Here is a 21,078-nt window from a genome sequence, read left to right on the forward strand (position 1 = left end):
TAATGATTATCTACAAGGAAGGCTGGATTTAGACAAATTATTCTTTAGTAATGGGATCACTATAGGCTACATCAAAAGTCATAACTCTGGGCTAGGGGTGGTGGCTCATGCCTGTAATCCCAGCAGTTTGGGAGGCTGAGGTGGGAGGATTGCTTGAGGCCAGGAGTTCAAGACCATCCTGGTCAACATAGTGGGACCCCATCTCTACAAAAATAAAAAAATTAGCTGGATGTGGTGGCACACATCTGTAGTCCTAGCTATTTGGGAGGCTTACTGGGAGTGTCATTTAAGTCCAGGAGTTGGAGGTTACAGTGAGCTAGGATTGCACCACTGTACTCCAGCCTGGTGGGCAGAGCAAGACCCTGTCTCAAAAAAAAGTCATAACTTTGAACCAATAAAGAAAGGTATGATCAAAATGATAATATATAATGATATGCTAAAGATAGCAAGATTAATAGAATATTGTACTGATGGCTTGAGCAGAAGCTGTCTATTTTGTGTGATTATCAGCTTTCTCCGAAGTTCTTGGGTTAGCAGTTAACTTCTGGACCATCTGCTTCTGGAGACCTCTGATGGGTATAACTTTCCAGTTCGGTTACAGTCCATATCATTATTCCAGAGGTTTGGAGTGATGAAGTCATAATGTTTTTTGAGTAGGGCACAAAACCTGTGTAATTTAAATTCATGAGTAACTGTTCCAGCTAAATGTTCTCTCATTTCACTAGATTAATAAATTGGATGTCCTAGGTAGGGACAAAATCTACAAAATATAATAAATCTACAAAATATAAAAAAACACAAAATCTACAAAATATAATAATTGGGTATATTTGTTGTTTGTTGTAGCCATTGTGGATGTTGTCATTTTTTTTTTCTTTTTTTCTTTTTTTTTTAGCGGCAAGGTCTCATTCTGTTGCCCAGGCTGGAGTGCAGTGGTGTGATCATCACCCACTGAAACCTCAAACTCCTGAGCTCCAGTGATCCTCCTGCCTCAGCCTCCTGAGTAGCTGGGATTATAGGCATGAGACACGACACCTGGCTAATTTTTCTATTTTTAGTAGAAACGGGATCTCGCTCTTGCTCTAGCTGGTGTGGAACTCCTGAGCTCAAGCAATTATCCCACCTCAGCTTCCCAGAGTGCTAGGATTACAGGTGTGAGCTACCGCGTCTGTCTGAGAACTAATAACATTTTTATGTTTTAATATTTAATAAAATCTTATGTTTATAAAAACAAAACCTAGCAGTTTATTTATAGCATTTGATGTCATCTAATTGCTAATGTAATGAATTGATAACATGTTTCGAACATACCTCATTTGAATGTTTCCTCTAACATGAATTGTTTAAAATTGTAAAATGGGCCGGGCGCTGTGGCTCACGCCTGTAATCCTAGCTCTTGGGAGGCCGAGGCGGGCGGATTGCTCAAGGTCAGGAGTTCAAAACCAGCCTGAGCAAGAGCGAGACCCCGTCTCTACTATACATAGAAAGAAATTAATTGGCCAACTGATATATATATAAAAAATTAGCCGGGCATGGTGGCGCATGCCTGTAGTCCCAGCTACTCGGGAGGCTGAGGCAGAAGGATCACTCAAGCCCAGGAGTTTGAGGTTGCTGTGAGCTAGGCTGACGCCACGGCACTCACTCTAGCCTGGACAACAAAGTGAGACTCTGTCGCAAAAAAAAAAAAAAAAAAAAATTGTAAAATGTTTCCTAGCCAGTGTTTATATTTGTTGCAAATAAAACTTATTTCATGACTACCTCCCAAACCAAAAATAGAACACAAAGATTGCTACTGAGAAATGACACTTAATTACATAAGAATCTGTTGCATGCATGTTGAGATCAATTAATTCAGCTTTTCTCTTACCTATGAGCTTCCGCAATTCAAATACTCCCTCTATTTTTAATTCTGCAGCGCGTGTTCCCCACATAATGCTCAGCACAACCTACAAACTTTTAAAGCATTTGGATGTGAGAGCCTTTTTTGTCAAGGACATAGAAAAGATGTAGAAATACTTTTTCTCTAGAGCCTGAACAGTATAAAATCAAGAGAACAGCTGTTTAATGACAACTTGTGTCCTTGGATCTTGACTGGCAGGAACCCCCATGTATTCTTTTATTTATTTAGTTTGTGATATATGTGGCCTAAAGCACAGGCCCAGGGAGGAGCCTCCTTGTGTGAGCCTAAGGGGAGAACAGCATCTAGAAGAGAGCTCCAGAGGAGAGGGAGTGATGCACCCAGTCAGGGGTGGCTGGATGAATCCTAGGCTGTGAGAGCCACTGTGGCATTGTATCTATGTTTATGTCCCCTTTGCACCCACACTGCATTTAGTGAAGTCTTGTTCAATAGCCTTACCCTTTGCAGCTGAATTAAGGTCTACCAAAAGGAAGGATCTTGTTTTGACCTGGGCCCAAGCAGTATGGGAAAAGCAGCACAGCGTTCAGGGGAAGCATGCTAGCAGTCAGAGCAGTCAAATTCTAAGAGTCCCAAGGAAAAGTAAGACCTAGGGGGACATAACTGAACTACCTGCTTTGGCCCCCACTCACCAAGGCAGTTGCTGAAAAATAGACCTTATAGGTTCTGGTTTTTATTAAGGAGAGCAGCTATCTTGTTCTATCCTCAGCTTGACTTGAATTCTAACATTTCTACTGCAATTATTTTATTTTCTTTGCAAAGAAAGAAATTATTTTCTTTGCTTCTCCAGGCCTGGCCTTTAGGGATTCCCAGGATCTGCACTGACCCTGGCTTCAGAGTAGGTTCCAGCATGTTCCCCAGGGAGGTTATTTTTACTTATTTGCATACCTGCAGTCTACTATGTACTAGTCACATAACTTCTCATCCATCTTTGCTCATGAGATGTAGAGCACAGAGCTTTGGGATTTGGGCTAAATTTAAATCCTTGTGTAACCCTGCAGAACGCACTTAACCTCTCAATCTGAGTTTCCTTATCTGAAAAATGAGTTTAATATATTACCCTGAAAGAGTTATTGTAAGAGTTAAATGATGTACTTTTAACAGAGGTTAACACCATGGTTGGCTCATTTTATGCCTTGGATCTAATTTTTTTTTTTTTTTACTTAAAAGATGTGTTAGTAACATGTTAATTTGTTTCCTATCTCCTCTCTAATTTATGTCATATAGTTCCTGGCCTATCATAAAATTTCATCTTCTCCAAACTCATGATTCTAGTAAAATGTTTATAGTAACTTGTGATCTGTAGTGAAAAATAAATACAATTTATAACACGTCTATGTGGGAATACTGTGTGATGGGGAGATGAAGTTTTGCATCATTCCTTCCCAAAGGGGAAAAACAGGGCAAAGGTGCACGGCTGACCATGTAAATTCAACACGTGTTGGAAGAGGCCAGGGGGTTGGAGAAAATAATGGTCCTAAAGGAGTTTTCAGAGGGGTGAAAGGGGGCGCAGATCTGTTGGGTAGCACCAATGAGAAAGAACCACAGGGCAAAGGCTGGATCACTCTCTGAGAGAAAGCAGTGGTTGTGAGGCCACACTTCTGGTTTGGAAAGGGTGGAGGACCAGTGGTGGCATGAGAAGAAAGAATTGTTAGGCCAGGAGGAGGTGTTTGTAAAATAATTGGTTTTGGGAGATCAGATTTTAAGCTTCATACAACAGGCAATTTTTAGCCGGGAACAGTGGCCCATGCCTGTAATCCTAACACTCTGGGAGTGATTGAGCTCAAGAGTTCAAGACCAGCCTGAGCAAGAGTGAGACCCTGTCTCTACTAAAAAGAGAAAAAATTAGCTGGGTGTGGTGGCATGTGCATGTAGTCCCAGCTACTTGGGAGGCTGAGGCAGAAGGATCACTTGAGCCCAGGAGTTTGTGGTTGCTGTGAGCTAGGCTGATGCCACGGCACTCAGTCTCAGCTGACTGAGACTCTGCCCCCCCCAAAAAAATACCCCAATAGACAATTTTTAAAAACAGATTACTTAGGTATAATCAGCATAAAATAAAGTGCATGTATTTTAACTGTACAATTTGTTAGGTTTTTTTTTTTGTTTTTTTTTTGAGACAGAGTCTCGCTTTGTTGCCCAGGCTAGAGTGAGTGCCATGGCGTCAGCCTAGCTCACAGCAACCTCAAACTCCTGGGCTCAAGCAATCCTCCTGCCTCAGCCTCCCGAGTAGCTGGGACTACAGGCATTCGCCACCATGCCCGGCTAATTTTTTTTTGTATATATATATTAGTTGGCCAATTAATTTCTTTCTATTTTATAGTAGAGACAGGGTCTCGCTCTTGCTCAGGCTGGTTTCGAACTCCTGACCTCAAGCAATCCGCCCGCCTCGGCCTCCCAGAGAGCTAGGATTACAGGCGTGAGCCACTGCGCCCGGCCTCAATTTGTTAGGTTTTGACATATGTATATACCCATGAAAGTAACACCACAATAGAGATGGTGAACATGTCCATCGCTCCCCAAAGTCTCGTTTGCTTTGTAATCCCTCCTGCCCTCCCTATCCTCTCCACCCCAGGCAACCACTGATCTGCTTTCTGTCATTATAAATCAGTTTGCATTTTCTAGAATTATGTAAATGGAGTAATACAGTGTGTACGCCTCTTTTCTAGCTTCTTTAACTCAACATTTTGATATGCATGTATATGGTGTATATCAATAGTTTATTTATTTTATAACTGGATAGTATTCCATGAGATGAAAATATCACAATTTGTTTATTCATCTGTGAATGAACCTTTGGGTTCTTTCCAGTTTTGGGCTATTACAAATAAAGTTGCTACAAACACCTTTAAAATGGGCATTTGTTAATGAATATGAGAGGAGATTGAAAGGTTATGAAATGCTGGTTGCAATCCTGACTTTTCTATGCTTGTACTATTGAAAGATCCTGCCTCTCTTTAACCACTTAAAAAGATGAGATAGGATTAGTTCAAACACATAAGGATATCAAACCTGGAACTACATGGAGAAAGGTGTCATAGAAAATTCAATTTAGGACAGGTGTGGTGACTCAGGCCTGTAATCCTAACAGGTAAAGTAGGTACTACTTTTACCACTCTGAGGTAGGTACTCAGAAGCTGAGGCAGGAGGATCGCTTGAACTAAAGAGTTTTGAGACCAGCCTGAGCAAGAGCAAGACTCCATCTCAACAAAAAATAGAAATGTTAGCCGGGCATGGTGGCGCATGCCTGTAGTCCCAGCTACCTGGGAGGCTGAGGCGGGAGGATTGCTTGGGCCCAGGAGTCTGAGGTTGCAGTGAGCTATGAGGACACCACTGCACTCCACCCCAGAGCACAGAGCGAAACTGTCTCAAAAAAAAACCAAAAAACAATTACTTATTCCTTGGAGCTGAGTACTTGGTGAGGCTTTTTTCAGAGAACTGTTGCACCTCCAAGAATCCTGTGTGGCCTGTGTTACCCTGCAGGTTTCTTTCTCCTAGATCTCGCATGGCATATCCCAGTGCAGGCGTCAAGCCCTGAAAGAAAGGCCCGCTAGTCCTAGCTCTCAGAGCCTTCGTTTTCTCCTAGGAATGCTGCTACCAAGATTTAAGGACATGCAAATAAGGCACCGGTTATGTGTTCAGCTGGGGTATGTCCCCTTGCACTTTCCTCGTTTCCACTCCTGGGCTCGCTTTTCTGCAGCGTTCATAGACTGTTACAAAAACCTTCCTGCACCAGCGGCCGGGCCAGAATTTCCCACTCCATCATGATTCATGTAGTGGCAGCGTCAAAACCAGATACCTTCCTTACAGGTTAATTCACTCTAAGAATAGACCTATTCTATGCTGACGGGGTTCTAACCTGGGGTTCGCCGACTCCACTTTTGGGGGGTCTCTAATTCCCTGAAATGGTGCCCAAATGTGGGAGTGAGGGCCCACGTGGACTTTGCGCGAAGGACTCCTGCTTTCACCAGGTAGTCAACAGGGTTCTGACCCCAAAACGGTTTAAGAATCACAGCTCTAGCCCTTCCGATCAAACTGCTGTTGCATAAGACCTGTTTCGTCTTGCATTCGCACCCCAGTCCTCGGTGGGCGGCACACCCATCTCCAAATCCTCCCGCTACTTCCCCAGCGGACGAGAGGACCGGACTGAGCTCGACCGCGCCCTTAACCCCGCCCACTTCCCCGCCCCGAGGACCAGGCCGACACCCTGGGCATGCGCAGTACTCACGCTCGTGTTTATCTTTGGGGCGGAAGCCGGACCAGGGAGCGTGGGAGCTTTTCCCAGGATGCTCCACGCTGCTGTCATGGCCGCCTCCCTGTGCTGGTGTCCGCACATGGAGTTCTAAGGCTGTGGGTGTTATTTACTGTAACTGTGGCCACTAGACTTCGGCGTCTTTGGACTCTTCAAATTTCACTTTCTTTTGTGGACTTCTGTGTGACCCTCCTAGGAGCCTGTTTTGGCTGCAGCGCTGTCCGGGGAGATGTGGACCCCGGAGCTGGCACTTCTGAGGGGCTTCCCCACTGAGGCTGAGCGGCATCAATGGAAGCAGGAAGGGGTCGCTGACTTAGGTGAGAGGCGCACCTGCCAGGGACTTAGGCCACCGTGGGAGCTCTGAGGAAAAGGGGTGGCGGCGGCTGGATTCTCATCCCTCCTTTTTTTGTTTTCTTTAACAAAATCTAGCTGATTTGTTAAGACTTTGGGTTGTAGATTCCTTGACATGGTGGGCGTGGTCCTCAGACTCTTCGCCCAAAACCTTAGGTGTCTTTGTGCAATGTTTCTCACTGCCCAGGTTTAGTAATAATAACAATGGCAATGTCCGTTACTTTTCTAAACCTTTAACATGTATTCAGTCATTTAATCCTTATAATCGGCAAGTAAGATAATACTACTTTTAATCCCACTTCGCAGATGAAGACAGCTAAGTACAGATTGGTTAAGTAATTTATTCAAGTTCTCACAGCTAGTAAGCAGAAGAGCTGAAATGAGGCAGCAAGGATGTAATTCTTGTGAGCAGTGTGCCTTTACCGGAGAGATAAACAGGTTAAAAGCCCCATCTACTAGTGGAATACAAGCACGTCTGGTTGTGGAATTTAGGCTGGACCTAGAAGAATAATATAAGTATACAGACAGTATATAAGTTTTGTGTTTGTGTATGTGTGTTTTTGGGTGGGTGGGTGGGTGTGTGTACAGTAAGTTCTTCAGGAGGGAGGAAGTTTGAAGTCTGGTCATCTGGAAAAGTTTCATGAAAGAAATCAGACTTGAGCTGAATTTTGATTGAAGGGTAAGACTGACAAGTGGAGAAGAGTTCAGCAGGAGAAATTAAAAGTGCAAAAGTGTTGAGGAAAGAATGTGCACGTGATATTTAGGTGAACAGTGAGTGAACCAGCATTCTTGAATTGACTTTCCATGAAGGAGAATAGTGAGGATAAGAGGAGCCATGCTGTGAAAAGTCTTAGAATCTTGACTAAGGAAACTATTCTGCTGTCAGTAGGAATCTTTGAATTTCCCTGCAAAAAGATAACAATACCTACTAATGAGGAATGTTATTTCGAGGTCTGACTTCCACCTTGCTGCTCATTATCAGGATGGATGGGCTTCTAATTTCTGGAGAGATGATGTTTGTAGAATGATGGAGAAATCTCAATACCTTGAGACTAATGTACAGCAAGTATTTTAAGTATATACATTTTTTGTACACTAAATGGTATATTTGCCTAATACTATTATCTTTTACAGTATGGAAAAAATTGTTTCTTTTGGATTACCGCACTAATTTTTATATTACAGAGAGTGCATCTTTCCTGCAGTTGCTGCTAGAAGGGAGGTATAAAGCCATATTCTTAAATTCTGTGACTCAAAATATTTTTAATTCCACAATGATGGCTGAAGAAAAGATTGACAGCTACCTGGAGAAGCAGATAGTGACATTCCTGGATTACTCAGCAGATTTGGACAAAACAGAAAGGTAGAATTTTATTTGAAATTTTCATAGAGAAACAGACTCTAAGTACATTTAATAGCACTGTGTTAGTGTAGGGCACTGATTTTAGCAGTTCTTGAGAAATCTGGCTTTACATTTACTCAGGACTCATCATGTACCAGTAATCTATGTAAAAATTCTTGTCCAGAAGACCGTCCAGAATGAAAGCGCATAATTGAGTGTTAACTGCTAATGCACTGAGCTTCCAAATGCTTGGGTCTGATAGGTTTTAGCCACAGGCAAGACTTCAAATCTTATTTCCTTTTAACTTGAAAACAGTTACTTCAGTCTTATTATTTCTGGATTGCTAAGTATTAACTTATAAGTACTTTTATTATATTTTGGATTGTTATCTTCCTAGAGCTCAGAGAACTGAATGTTTTTATTGTGGAACTCTTCTTCCATTAAAGTTTGTGTAACATTATAGGGTTAAGAGTAGTAGATGGTTACATAGCAATGAAACCTAAGCCTTTCAGTGGCTCATATTTGATACCTCTATCTTTACTATCTGTGACCACCATGTCAAGTTTTAATTGTAAATGCATGCAATTTTATTTTACCTTTATTTCTAGGGAATGGCTTCATTTAGTCCTTCAATGAATAAACTACTGGGCTAGGTATTGAGGTTGTGAAGATGATTAAGACATAACCCATATCGATAAAGAGGTTACCAAAGAATGCTACTATAGGCTTCTTATTTTGCTTTTTAAATTAATATCATTCCTTTAATTTTTCTGTTTTACTGGTAGTTTACATGTCTGAATTGTCAATCCTGATTCATATTTTGCATTTTGATATGTGTGCACTATTATAGTAACTAGCCTTGTGGTGCACATTCACACAAATGAAATACTCACTAGTAGACCAGATTTCTAGTTTGTTACAGAAAGCTGAAAAGGGACATTTCAGGCCAGGCGTGATGGCTCACACCTGTAGTGCCAGCACTTTGGCAGGCCAAGGCAGGAGGATCACTTGAGGCCAGGAGTTTAACAGCCTGGGCAACATAGCAAGACCCTACCTTTACAAAAAATAAGAAAAATTGGCTGAGTGTGGTGGTGTGCACCTGTAGGGCAGTTATATTAAGGTTTTAAGATTTTGCCACACACCTATTTTCCCCAAATTTCCTAGCTTCCGATTATAAACAGTTTTTTTTGGTCTAGTGTTGCTTATTCTTTGCTCTGTCTTCAGTTGCACTGCATCCAGAGCTTTGGCTACCATAACCTTGTATGCTTGTGTTTTTGTTTTTTTTTTTTCTTTTAGTAGAGACAGGGTCTTGTTATGTTGCCCAGGCTGGTCTTGAACTCCGGGCCTCAGGCTCCTGAAATGATGGGATTACAGGAGTGATCCATTGCACCTTGTCTGTTTTGTTTTTTTGTTTTTTTTTTTGAAGGAAGGGCCTAGGGGTTATGGGAAGAAAAAGGTGGCTGCTTATACTTTGTCTTCAAAATGAAACTCCAGTATTCCCTGGCTGTGATTTGCTAGAGTTGAATCCTCACTGTTTAGGTCTGAATCTAGAGGTTGGCAAACTATGGCTAGCAGGCCAAAGTGGCTAAGAATGATTTTTACTTTTTTTTTTGAGACAGGATCTCGCTCTGTTGCCTGGGCTAGAGTGCAGTGGTATCATTGTAGCTCACTGCAGCCTCAAATTTCTGGGCTCAAGTGATCCTCCTGCCTCATCCTCCCAGGTGGCTGGGACTGCAGGCATGTACCACCACCCCTGGCTAATTTTGTTATTTTTTTAGAGATAGTATCTCACTATGTTGTCCAGGCTGTCCTGGAGCTCCTAATCTAAGAAGTGCTAGGATTCCAGGCATAAACCACCACGTCTAGCTGGCTTTTACATTTTTAAAGTGTTGGAAACAAACACATGTAACATGGCAAAGCCTATGATATTACATATCTGTCCTTTTAGAAAAAGTTTGCCTACCCTTGTCTTAAACCAAAGCAGGGTTGAAAAATAGAGGTTTCACTCAAATTTCTTTGTGGTTTTTTTTGTTGTTGTTGTTATTGTTGTTGTTCTAGCAATTGCCACCAATTTACAGGATCAGTAAAATGTTAGAAACAACTTTTTATTGTCAGTTTTCTTTTGTATAAAGTCAGTTTTCCATACATCTTCTGGAAGTGTCAGAGCTGTTAAATAGAATTGCAAGAAAAAGTTACAAATGCCCGATCAAGACCGAAATCAGGAGAAATTTCTGTGATGATGGAAATGTTCTGTTTCTGCATGGTCCAATATGGTAGCCACTAACCATATGTGGCTATTGAGCACTGGAAATATGGACAGTGTGGTTAAAGGACTGAATTTTAAATTTTATTTAATTTTAATTAATTTAAATTTAACCATATGGCTCATGGTTATAATATTGGATATTGCAGACCTAAATTGTTTAAGTTGCAGAAATTTTTTTGGTAATATTCTAGGATAGTCACAATAAATGTTGGTTGATATATTTTTCTTTTTTTTTTTTTCCTATACAGAGTGCCACTAGTGAGGATATGTTTTTCTTAATAAAACTAATATGATATAGTGTGTTTGAGATTATACCATGATAGTGATTTGTATTTATTTCTCTAACCATTCTTACATGCAGACAACAGCTGGTGTTCCTACTTGGTGTGAGCAGTTTGCAACTTTTTGTTCAGAGTAACTGGACGGGACCTCTTATTGATTTACACCCTCAGGATTTTTTGCCATCTGTTTTGTTCCAGCAATTTAGTGAGGTAGGCTTCTTGAAAATGTCATTAAAATGTTTTCTTGAAAATATAATTAATGTTGTATTATTTATTATTTATGAACAGGTCTTAGTTAACTGGAGTTAGTAGTAGGTAGGAGAGAAACATGACTTTGTGGCCTGCACAAAACTACTGAGAATGCTTTTTCATTGATTAGATTTTCAAATATTCCAGAAGTTTCATTGTCAGTTTCAGACTCCTCTTCAGATATTCTCCATTGTATGGAGGTCTGCTAGCTGCTCTTTTTATTAAACCACAGTCAGTTGCACCAATCACCCAGTTGCTTATAATCACCACAGTTACATAAAGATCTTTCTGGCAAAGCAGCAAATCTGGAAACCTATTCAATTTTATTGTGGTAAGTTTTGCTACTGTGCTTTAAAATGGCTCCCAGGGTGTTTCCTTTATATTCCTTTATATTACAAATACTTTCTTAAAGTGCCTGGCACAGCAGAGGTACTCCATGGTGATAACAATTATTATTCATAGGTGAAGATAATATTATTGACCTGTATAAGTAGGTTGTCAATGGAATTTGAGTTGCTTTGGAATTTTTAAGCACATATGCATAGGACTTGGTGAGTATGAGATGATCTACAAAAGAAGTATGATTTAAATTGAAGTAAGAACTTTGATTTATTCAGATACCTTGGTGATCTTGAACATAGGTATCCATCACTTAGCCTAGAAAAGGGCCCCTTAGCATCAAAGCTTATGTAGCAAAAGGAACCTACCTGTTTATTGTTACCTGGTTTCTTAGAATTAGAAGTAGCAAAGAACATGGAATAGAGTTATGAGAGATTGGTGTTCATAATGGTGGAGTGGAAAGAGAAATACAAAAGCAGGCATATGTAAGACACAATAATTGGCTCTGTACACATCAGCTTCGTGAGTCACTATAGATACTGCAATAAAATATTTGAAATTTATAATGCTGACTCCAAGTCTTTATTGAAAGGTTAGAAGATCTTTTGTACCTTATATCTAAGAAGAAAATTTATAATTTACACTTTATAAGGATTTTCATCCAAAATGGGGGGGGGGGAACCCAAAGATTATGGCACTTAAAAAGAAAAACTTCAGTTATCTAGAAATTTACTTATTTGGAACATTTATATCCCTTTCTCATTGTGTATGAAACAGTTTCTGGTTTCTGTGGCCCTATAGTATAGGTTAGAAATCCACCAAACAGTCATAGTCATATATATGTCAAATAAATTTTTTTTTTTTTTTTGAGACAGAGTCTCACTCTGTTGCCTAGGCTAGAGTGCCATGGCATCAGCCTAGCTCACAGCAACCTCAAACTCCTGGGCTCAAGCGATCCTACTGCCTCAGCCTCCCAAGTAGCTGGGACTACAGGCATGCGCCACCATACTCGGCTAATTTTTTCTATATAGTTTTAGTTGTCCAATTAATTTCTTTCTATTTTTAGTAGAGATGGGGTCTTGCTCTTGCTCAGGCTGGTTTCGAACTCCTGACCTTGAGCAATCTGCCCACCTTGGCCTCCCAGAGTGCTAGGATTACAGGCGTTAGCCACCACCCCCCAGCCTCAAATAGATATATTTTACTGTTTATTGTTACCCGGTTTCTCAGAATTAGAGAAGTAGCAAATGAACATGGAATAGAGTTATGAGAGATTGGTGTTCATAATGGTGTGGTGGAAAGAGAACTACAAAGGCAGGCATACTGTGTAAAACACGATAATTAGCTCTGTACACATCAGCTTAGTGAGTCACTTAGGGAGCATTGATGTGTGCTTTGGTACGTAATTCACACGTGTTCTATCAATTTGGTCCTTACAGATTTGAGCTATTTTATAGATAAGACTGAAGCTCAGAGTAGTAAAAGAGACTTGTCAGAGGTCTTATAGCTGTGGGTTTGGAATGCACATTTTCTGATTGCAAATCTAGTACTCATCCTGCTTTATTAGTGTAGAAGCACCTGTATATTCAGGTAACCATTCAAAGCAGTATAGAAATGAGTTTCATGAGAAGTTCAGACCATAAGAGATATTTACATTACCAAAGAGATTTGTGGAAACTGGGTTTTGTTAAAGAAGACCTTTTAGCTGGGAGTGGATCTTGAACTATTAATAGAACCTGAAGGGTTACTGGGAAATGGATAGGTAGGGAAGAGGAGGAAGTACATTGTAGGTGCAGTTGTATGAGTAGAAATTTAGAGAAGAGAGGAACATGGTGTTTGTGGGAAGTGGATCCTTTGAGCTCCCTGGAGTACCAGAGAAAGATCAGACTTGATGGGGGTCAGGCCAGAATACAGGAAACTTAGATTAAGTCCTTGATTTTAACTTTTTTATTGGAACTATCTCAAACATTTGAAAGGGCACATGACACGTGTACGGTTTAAATAGTAAATCTCCTTTGTACTAACAACATAGCTTGAGTATCAGAGGTAATGATATCCAGGGTAATATATTGTATCTGCTTGTATAATTTCTGTTGTTCTATTAACTTGCTTATTTTTTATATTTAGGGATTTCAGTTTAGAAGATAATGATTTGTGGTAGCAGGTAACATATTTCTTGTCTCGAAGTGATTGGGATAAGTATTCTTTTTCTTAAAGGCATGCCTTATATCTTGTCCTTCACCAGTTAGGCTTGGATTAGGAAATAAGATTGTTATATCTATCTGAATTTAGAAGATGATTCAATGAGGCTGCAGGTACAGTTTGGGCATGTTAGGCAACTTCTTCTCTTGAGTTCTCAAGCTGGTATATTCACTGCGTATTTAGTACCTCTACTTGGGGTTCTCACAAGATACTCATCATGTCCAAGACTGAACTCATGATGAAGTTCTCCAAACCAGATCCTCTCCTAGTGTCCATATCTCAGTTACCCACACCACCATGATGTGGTGCCAGTCAGAAGGCTTGACGTCACCCAGGCCTTGTCCTTGAGGCCCTCCTAATGCTTACACAGCCCTGGGCCTTGCTGAGGGTGGGGAAGAGGTAGCTCTCTACCTTCTAGATCTGTGGGGAGGCAGGCTGGGGTGGTAGGAGGAACATTGATTTCGGAGTTGGAAGAACTGGGCTTCACTTAACTTTTGTGGATGTTTCCTCACTTCCAAAACCAAGGCAGTTGTAATAACTTAAAAATGGTTTTTCTTATTGAAGTTTTTTTTTTTTAATTCCTTCCACCTTTAACGGAGATAATAGTAAACTCTTTATTTGGTGTTGGGTGGTGCTAATTCATGTTAAAGCTTTATTCCTCTATTCCACTCTCAAATGATGATGAAGGTAGGACAGAGAATGAACCCACAGCTATTTCCTTCTTGCCTTTATTGAATACTTTAAACAATATTCAAACAATTCAGTATTCGAATATTCAGTATTCAGAATGCTCAGTATTGAACCAGGCCATGGCATTACTTGGATTATTTAGTTTAATCCTTATAAGAACCCACTGAGGTATAGGTTCGGTTATTTCATTTTATAATTGATGAAACTGAGGCCTCCTCAGCAAAATTTCTGGGAAAAATTTACATATACCTAGACACTAAGAAGAAGTAGAGAAACACGGCTAGGTGTATGTGACTATGTGTACATAGTGTATGTGTACATAGTGCAATGTGTATGTGACTTTAGAGCCCGTGTTCCTAATGGTTAAGGATTCCTGCTCTCTATTTTGTGGTAGCTGTTAAAATTCTGCATTCCAAATTTTAGAAACACAGATACCTTGTCAGTTGTAGAAAAATCTCTGTTCAGCAGAGGAGTGAGTTTTTCAAAGGCATTCTTTTTTTGTATCCTTCTGCTTGCTTTGATTCATTGTTGTTTTTGCCTCTTCTGTATTTGATATGTAAGAACTTGTTGATTGTCTTGATAGGAATTGTGGTGTGGAGACATGCTTCGTAATGACATTTGCCAGCTAGTGAAGCATAAGTGAAATAGAGGTGTTTAATATGATACCAATTAAAATATTTAACATGGGGGAACTTTTTATCGAGGTGGTATTTTATAGTAAGTAAATCTGTGATGCCATGAGTATTCTTCAATGCTAGCACTTTCTTGAGTTCTCTGGCCCTCTAAAGTTTGAGCAGATGGGTGGGGATCTGTCAGGGCAGGGTGGATTTGTAGATGTCTGAGGGCATTTGCAATGTTATGATTCTCTCCAGTGCCAATTGCTGTGTAATATATTAATGCCTTTGTTTCAAAGCTGAATTAACTAGAAAATCTATGTATTATTGTAAGATATATAAAGGTTAATATTTTGTTAAATTTTATCATCTTAGTTTACAAACTTTTTTTCAGGTCAGGGGACTGGATGCAGTTGTTCTGAGCCTGCTCGTTCTAGACGGTGAATCAATGTACAGCCTGACCTCAAAGCCTGTACTACTGTTATTAGCACGCATTATCCTGGTGAATATGAGACATAAACTGACAACCATTCAGGTAAGGCAAGAAAAGGATCCATGAGATTGATACCCAGGTGTGACTTTTGTGCTCATTAACACCAGATTATAGGTGTGATGCTGACCATGTGTTGATACATTTTGTTTTTTAAGTCTTCTTCTAGGTATTTAATTTCTAACTCTATTGAAAATAAGCAAAAACTTTTCTTCCCTGATAAGATTGATCTAGTATAAAATGGGATTATATTGAGTTTCTTTAGTAGGATTTTTTTGTGTGTGTATGTATATAACTATTCATTCTCAGAATCTTCAACGTAGATTTAAAAATATCCTTCATAGTCTTGTATGAGTTTCATATAAGGATAATGAGCAATGACCAAAATGCAATGGATCGTAATTATTGTTTTCTGGGTCCCATTCTACGTTGTTTTGTTATTTGGGTTGGATTTAGTAGAGCATTTGTTGAATATCTGTTAAATGGTTTCGTTGTATAAAGAAAGTAGTGAGGAGAAATACTCACACTCACAGAAAGCTAATATGCAGCAGGCCATGACCAAAACCACATGAAAGAAAAGGTAAAGTCTTTGAAGGTGCAGTGGAGGTTGTGAGCAGTACAGTGTGCAGCTACTCTCCACTCCTGCATTGTAGTGTGAAAGCATCCATAGACAAACAGGGACTGTGTTCCTGTAAGGCTATATTTATGGACACTGAAATTTACATTTCCTATGCTTTTCACATCTTATGAGATATTATTCTTGATTTTTCTCTATGTAAATATGTGAAAACTATTTTTAGTTCTTGGGCTATATAAACACAGTGGTGGGCTGGATTTGGCCCACAGACTGTAACTTGCTGAGTCCTGCTCTGATTGTTGCAACTTGGTTTGATGCAGACCCTATAGTGTCAGAAATAGTAAATCTAAATTTTACGTGAAATCTCCTCATTTCTAAGTGTTGGCTAAAGATTTTTAAGAAACCCAACATTTTTTTCTTTTTCCCATTTATTTTTTATTTGTATATATTCATGGGGTACAAGTGCAATTTTGTTATTGATGTACTGTGGTGAAGTCAGGGCTTTCAGTATATACATCACCGAGAAGCCTAATATTTCTCTAGATGTAATATAGACTTGATCTGTACTGTGTAAGGGCTTGCTTTCCTAGGCTTTTAAGTTTAGACCCTGAATTTGTTTTAAAGAAGAAGAGAAGGGAAGTGATGCCTCTAATGGCAACTCTCACAATAGCCCAAGGATTAGCAATCAGTTGCTTAGAAGAGTTTTTTTTTCTTCATGTCAGAACAAGGTTTGAGGGAGACTCATCTCACACATGTGCATAAAAAACCCAGTCATAACGCTGATTTATTACAAAGGATCTGTATAGAAGGGTTTTTAATAGATGGGTTTCAACATGTCTTAGCAGATATGGGGTCTTATCTTTAATCTTTTAGTGATAGTAGCTTGAATAAAAAATTTTCCCATAAGTTAATTTGAGTTAAATGGTCTTGTAGACTGACAATTCCTTTGCTCTAATGAAAGTATCACCAAGGCATGAGGATGCCAAATGGCATAATTTTCTTTCTAGTGAGACTAAGATCATTTATGAATGAGTGAGACAGTTTTAAGTTGTTTGAAAACTTTCATCATCAAGTATGTTAAGCATCATTTGAAAAATAATGCAAGTACTATCAACAGCTTAGGAGAATCAGTGAATATGTGGACTGCTGGTTATGAATGTCATCCTCCCCCCCCCCCCCTCTATTTTCTTCTTTGAGACAGAGGCTTGCTCTGTCACCCAGGCTGGAATGCAACGGCCTCATAATAGTTTCTGCAACCTCAAACACCTGGGCTCAAGAGATCCTCCTGCCTCAGCCTCCCAAGTAGCTGGGACTACAGGCATGCTCCACCATGCCTGGCTAACTTTTCTGTTTTTAGTAGAGACGGGGTCTTGGTCTTGTTCCGGCTGGTCTCGAACTCCTGAACTCAAGCATTCCTCCTGCCTTGGCCTCCCAGAGTGCTAGGATTACAGGCATGAGCCACTGTGCCCAGCCTGGATGTCATCCTCTGTAGGGTTGGAGAGATAGATTATCTTAATTTCTTGGCAAAAGTAAACAACTTTTGACTTCTGCTTAAAAACTTGGTTTTTTTGTAGTACATCACCACAGAAACATCAGTTTATGCTGCAATCTTGCCTTTTAATTGAAACATTCTTTCTATTATAGGTTTTTTCCTTTGGGTCTTTACTATATCATTCTTTTAATGATGTTACTAAAAAATGGCTTTCTTGGCTGATGTGGTGGCTGATGCCTGTAATCCCAGCACTCTGGGAGGCTGAGGTGGGAGGATTGCTGAGGCCAGGAGTTTGAGACCAGACTGGACAATATAGTAAGATCCTGTCTCTACAAAACAATTTAAAAGATAAGCCTAGTGTGGTGGCTCAAACCTGTAGTCCATGCTACTTGTGAGGAGGCTGAGATGGGAGGCTTGCTTGATACCAGGAGCTTAAGGCTTGTAGTGAGCTATGTTCATGCCACTGTACTCCAGCCTGGGTGACTGAGTGAGACCCTGTCTCTAAAAAAGAAAAAAGAAAGGCTTCTTTGATAAATGAAGATAAAATGATAAAGAAGCATCACATACTTATCCAAGTTAATTTTAACCTTTTAAATGAATTTCTAAGTAGCCTGATTCCTAAGAAATGTAATAAGCTGTTTATTATATTAATAATATTATTCTTATGGAACTATAAAAGAAGATGATTTTTCCCTCACTCCCTAATCTGTAAAGTATACAGACTAGAATTAGTAATATGTAGTAATATGTAAGTGTTGCGTTAAAAGAGTCTTGGCTTTCAAAGCAGACCAGAATTTGTCTGCTACAACCATTTAACAGCTATGTGATCATATGCTACTTAATGTCTCCGAATATCAGTTTCCATATTTATAAAACAAAATAAGCTGGCAAACATTTACTGGGTGCCTTTTGAGTACATGACCTCTTCCTGCCATCTAGGACGTTCTTGACTAGTGTGATTTTTCAATCAGGCCATTCTGTAATAGGTGCCTTAATCAGGAGATAAGATCTAGAAACTGTTCAAAGCAATGCTTCAAGTTTGCTTTTTTATTACAGCCTCAGATTTTCTGTTAAGCAATTCTTGGCAAATAGAAAAGGTCTGTTATATTTTCTACTAGAAAAATAGGCTGTGTTTCTATATTTGTTTCATACTCTTTCCCCCCATATAAAGATTTTGGGTTGAGTTAATTTCTAGATCTAATTTTTGAGAGTTCAGCATCTTGTGTCATGTTTTCTTAAAAGGGGAGCCTTTTTGCCTGTATGTATCTAAATTCCCATGTCTAGAAAAGGAAAGAATTCACTGCCAAACCTGACTCACTTATTGCTGACAGCAGATAAAGGAGAGATAATTGAAATGTAGACTGACTTCATTGTCCATCGTGATAGGAAAAGAATGAAAATGAGGCAACATCTCCAAGAATTCAATTAAAAATGATTTGAAATTTTCTTTCTACTATATATTTCTACCTTTCCTTACATGGACTGAGGAAACAGCACTGATAATTAGAAAAGATTTTGTCATAGTTCATTTGTGGTTGCATCAGTGTTATAGCAGTTGTGGTATGTAGCAGTTTAGAAGGGAACCCCTTAATTAATGAAGAAATTAAGTTCAACTAAAAAAAATACTTTTGAGCAGGACATGGTGGTGTGTGCCTGTCATCCCAGCTACTGAGGAGGCTGAGGTTGGAGGATTGCTTGTGTCTAGAAGTTTGAGGATATAGTGCATTATGATCGTGCCTATAAATAGCCACTGTACTCCAGCCTGTGCTACATAGTGACACCCTATCTCTATTTAAAAAGATTTGCTTTCCATCAGTCTATTGCCAGGAAAAAGAAAAAAAAAAAAAAATAAAAAAAAAAAAAAATAAAAAGATTTGCTTTTTGGTAATTAAGCATGATTTTTTTTTTTTTTTTTTGAGACAGTGTCTCACTCTGTTGCCCGGACTAGAGTGCCGTGGAGTCAGCCTAGCTCACAGCAACCGCAAACTCCTGGGCTCAAGAGATCCTACTGCCTCAGCCTCCTGAGTAGCTGGGACTACAGACATGCACCACTATGCCCGGCTAATTTTTTCTATATATTTTTAGTTAGCCAATTAATTTCTTTCTATTTATAGTAGAGACGGAGTCTCGCTCTTGCTCAGGCTGGTTTCAAACTCCTGACCTTGAACGATCTGCCCACCTCGGCCTCCCAGAGTGCTAGGATTACAGATGTGAACCACTGCGCCCTGCCAAGCATGATTTCTTATTAGTTGGTATTGCTATTTAAAAAAGGAAAATTCTTACACCTTCATGTAATATAATTCAAATAACATACTTAAAATTAATGTAGATGATTTGGTACATGATCATATTTCATACTATAATGGGCCTATCAAAGATATCTATTATAACTTGTACACACATACACACATGCACATGCATAGAGGAAGGTCTGGAAGAATATAAACCTGTACCATGGATTTTTCTGGGGAAGGAGGATGGCACTGGGGCAGTGGAAGGGAGATCTACACTCCTCACTGTAGATAGTTCTATATTGGCTTGTTGTCTCCTGTTTTTATTCTTTTTTAAAAAATAAGGATATTTATCAAGTAAGAAAAAGCATCATAGAATGAAAGAAAAAGCTACTATATGCTCAGTCTGTACATTAGTCAAGACAATGTATATATTGTAGTATCTACCCTCAGAAATATATGATCTAGGTAGAGTTATGCACTTAAAAACAAGTGCGATTCATGTGGTGCCGACTTCTAGGAACAGTGTAGAGGGTCAGAGAAGTGAGAGATCAGTGTGTGCCACCCTAGGAGAAGACTTTAAGGAAGAAGTTTCACAAAGGTGTGGAGGGGATCATCCCAGTTTTGGGGAATATCTGAATCCAAGGTATTTCTTACTATCTAGATTGTGCAAAATACATTGCTTTGAGAATATGGAGGTGAGTATGACATGATTTCTCATCTTGTTGGATAGGTCACAAACAACACTGAAACCTAGGGACACATACATACATACAGTGGAATACGTTTGCGAAGGGAAGTACAAATAATGTGCTGCAAGTTCAGGCAAGGGGAAAGTTACCCCCACAAGGGGTTTGTGTACTTGGATTATGGTGGAGTAGAGTGTCACAGAGGAACAGGATAATTGCAACACACATTTTAAAAGAAGAAATGATAAGTTTGAAATGGCATCAGGAAGCCCAAGTGGCTTAAAAAAAAATAGGCTTTGAGAGAATGGAGGTGAGGTGTTATTCTATGGAAGACATAGAAATGGATGTTGGCCTTATTATTAAAAATAGTAGTAGGTGGGTAAGCTTATTGAGAACTAAATTTAATTTCATGATTATTAAAAAAAAGATTCTAGGAATTAATCTCAATTAATGTAAATATAAAGTTTTCCGAAGTATTCTTTTATTTTAGTTTACATGGTGCTTTTTTTCTAGAGCTTACCATGGTGGACATTGAGATATGTGAATATTCACCAGCAGTTGCTTGAGGAACGCTCACCTCAGCTTTATGCTCTTGCTGAAAACTGTATTGATGAAGGTACGTAGCAGAATTTTGATATGGGCTTGTAGTTCCACTCTAATTTCTTGGCTGAGACCTTTCTTTTTAGTTTATTCTTTGGTAGATAGTAGTGACTTTTTATTTGAAGTTATTTCTCTTGTTTTTCCGGGTATAGAATATCACAAATTATTAGGGTGTCAGATTATAGACTTTCTTCTGAGTTTTAAAAAAGGCAACCACTTTCATATATATTACCTATTTATAACAGGTGATTTGCTGTATGTAGGTCACCATGATTTTATCACAGATTGTTTAAAGGTTTTAATATTTTCTTTGTTTTTTAAGAAGCCTTAATAGAAACAAATGTTAACTCTCTATTTTGTTGTTATTTTTTAGAAAAGTCCTTAACTAACTTGAGCGAGAGTAAATTATGCTAAATTGCACACAGAAAAGGATATTATTTATCCTATATCCTATTGAGTGTGTGAAGAAAGCCTTCATATTTTTAACATTTCATAGAAAATACA

The 21,078-nt window shown here is 39.2% G+C and overlaps 1 protein-coding gene and 1 non-coding gene across 2 annotated transcripts in view; one reads left to right on the plus strand and one right to left on the minus strand.

Annotated features, from left to right (window-relative positions):
* Nucleotides 1-6,116: 6,116 nt before the first annotated feature.
* The window catches only part of TTC27 (tetratricopeptide repeat domain 27), a 148,884-nt gene continuing 133,922 nt past the window's right edge, over nt 6,117-21,078 (plus strand). The window contains exons 1-5 of the mRNA XM_012788392.2: nt 6,117-6,481; nt 7,701-7,878; nt 10,485-10,614; nt 14,890-15,030; nt 20,488-20,590. Of these exons, the coding sequence (XP_012643846.1) occupies nt 6,394-6,481; nt 7,701-7,878; nt 10,485-10,614; nt 14,890-15,030; nt 20,488-20,590 (640 nt within the window). The 5' untranslated portion in view covers nt 6,117-6,393. The remainder of the gene's footprint in view (nt 6,482-7,700; nt 7,879-10,484; nt 10,615-14,889; nt 15,031-20,487; nt 20,591-21,078) is intronic.
* Nucleotides 16,254-16,360, minus strand: LOC142870408 (small nucleolar RNA U13). The gene has a single exon (XR_012918809.1). It is a non-coding gene; the product is annotated as a small nucleolar RNA U13 (small nucleolar RNA).

The sequence above is a fragment of the Microcebus murinus genome, chromosome 3 (genome assembly GCF_040939455.1).
Source record: "Microcebus murinus isolate Inina chromosome 3, M.murinus_Inina_mat1.0, whole genome shotgun sequence".
In the NCBI taxonomy this organism is placed as follows: Eukaryota; Metazoa; Chordata; class Mammalia; order Primates; family Cheirogaleidae; genus Microcebus; species Microcebus murinus.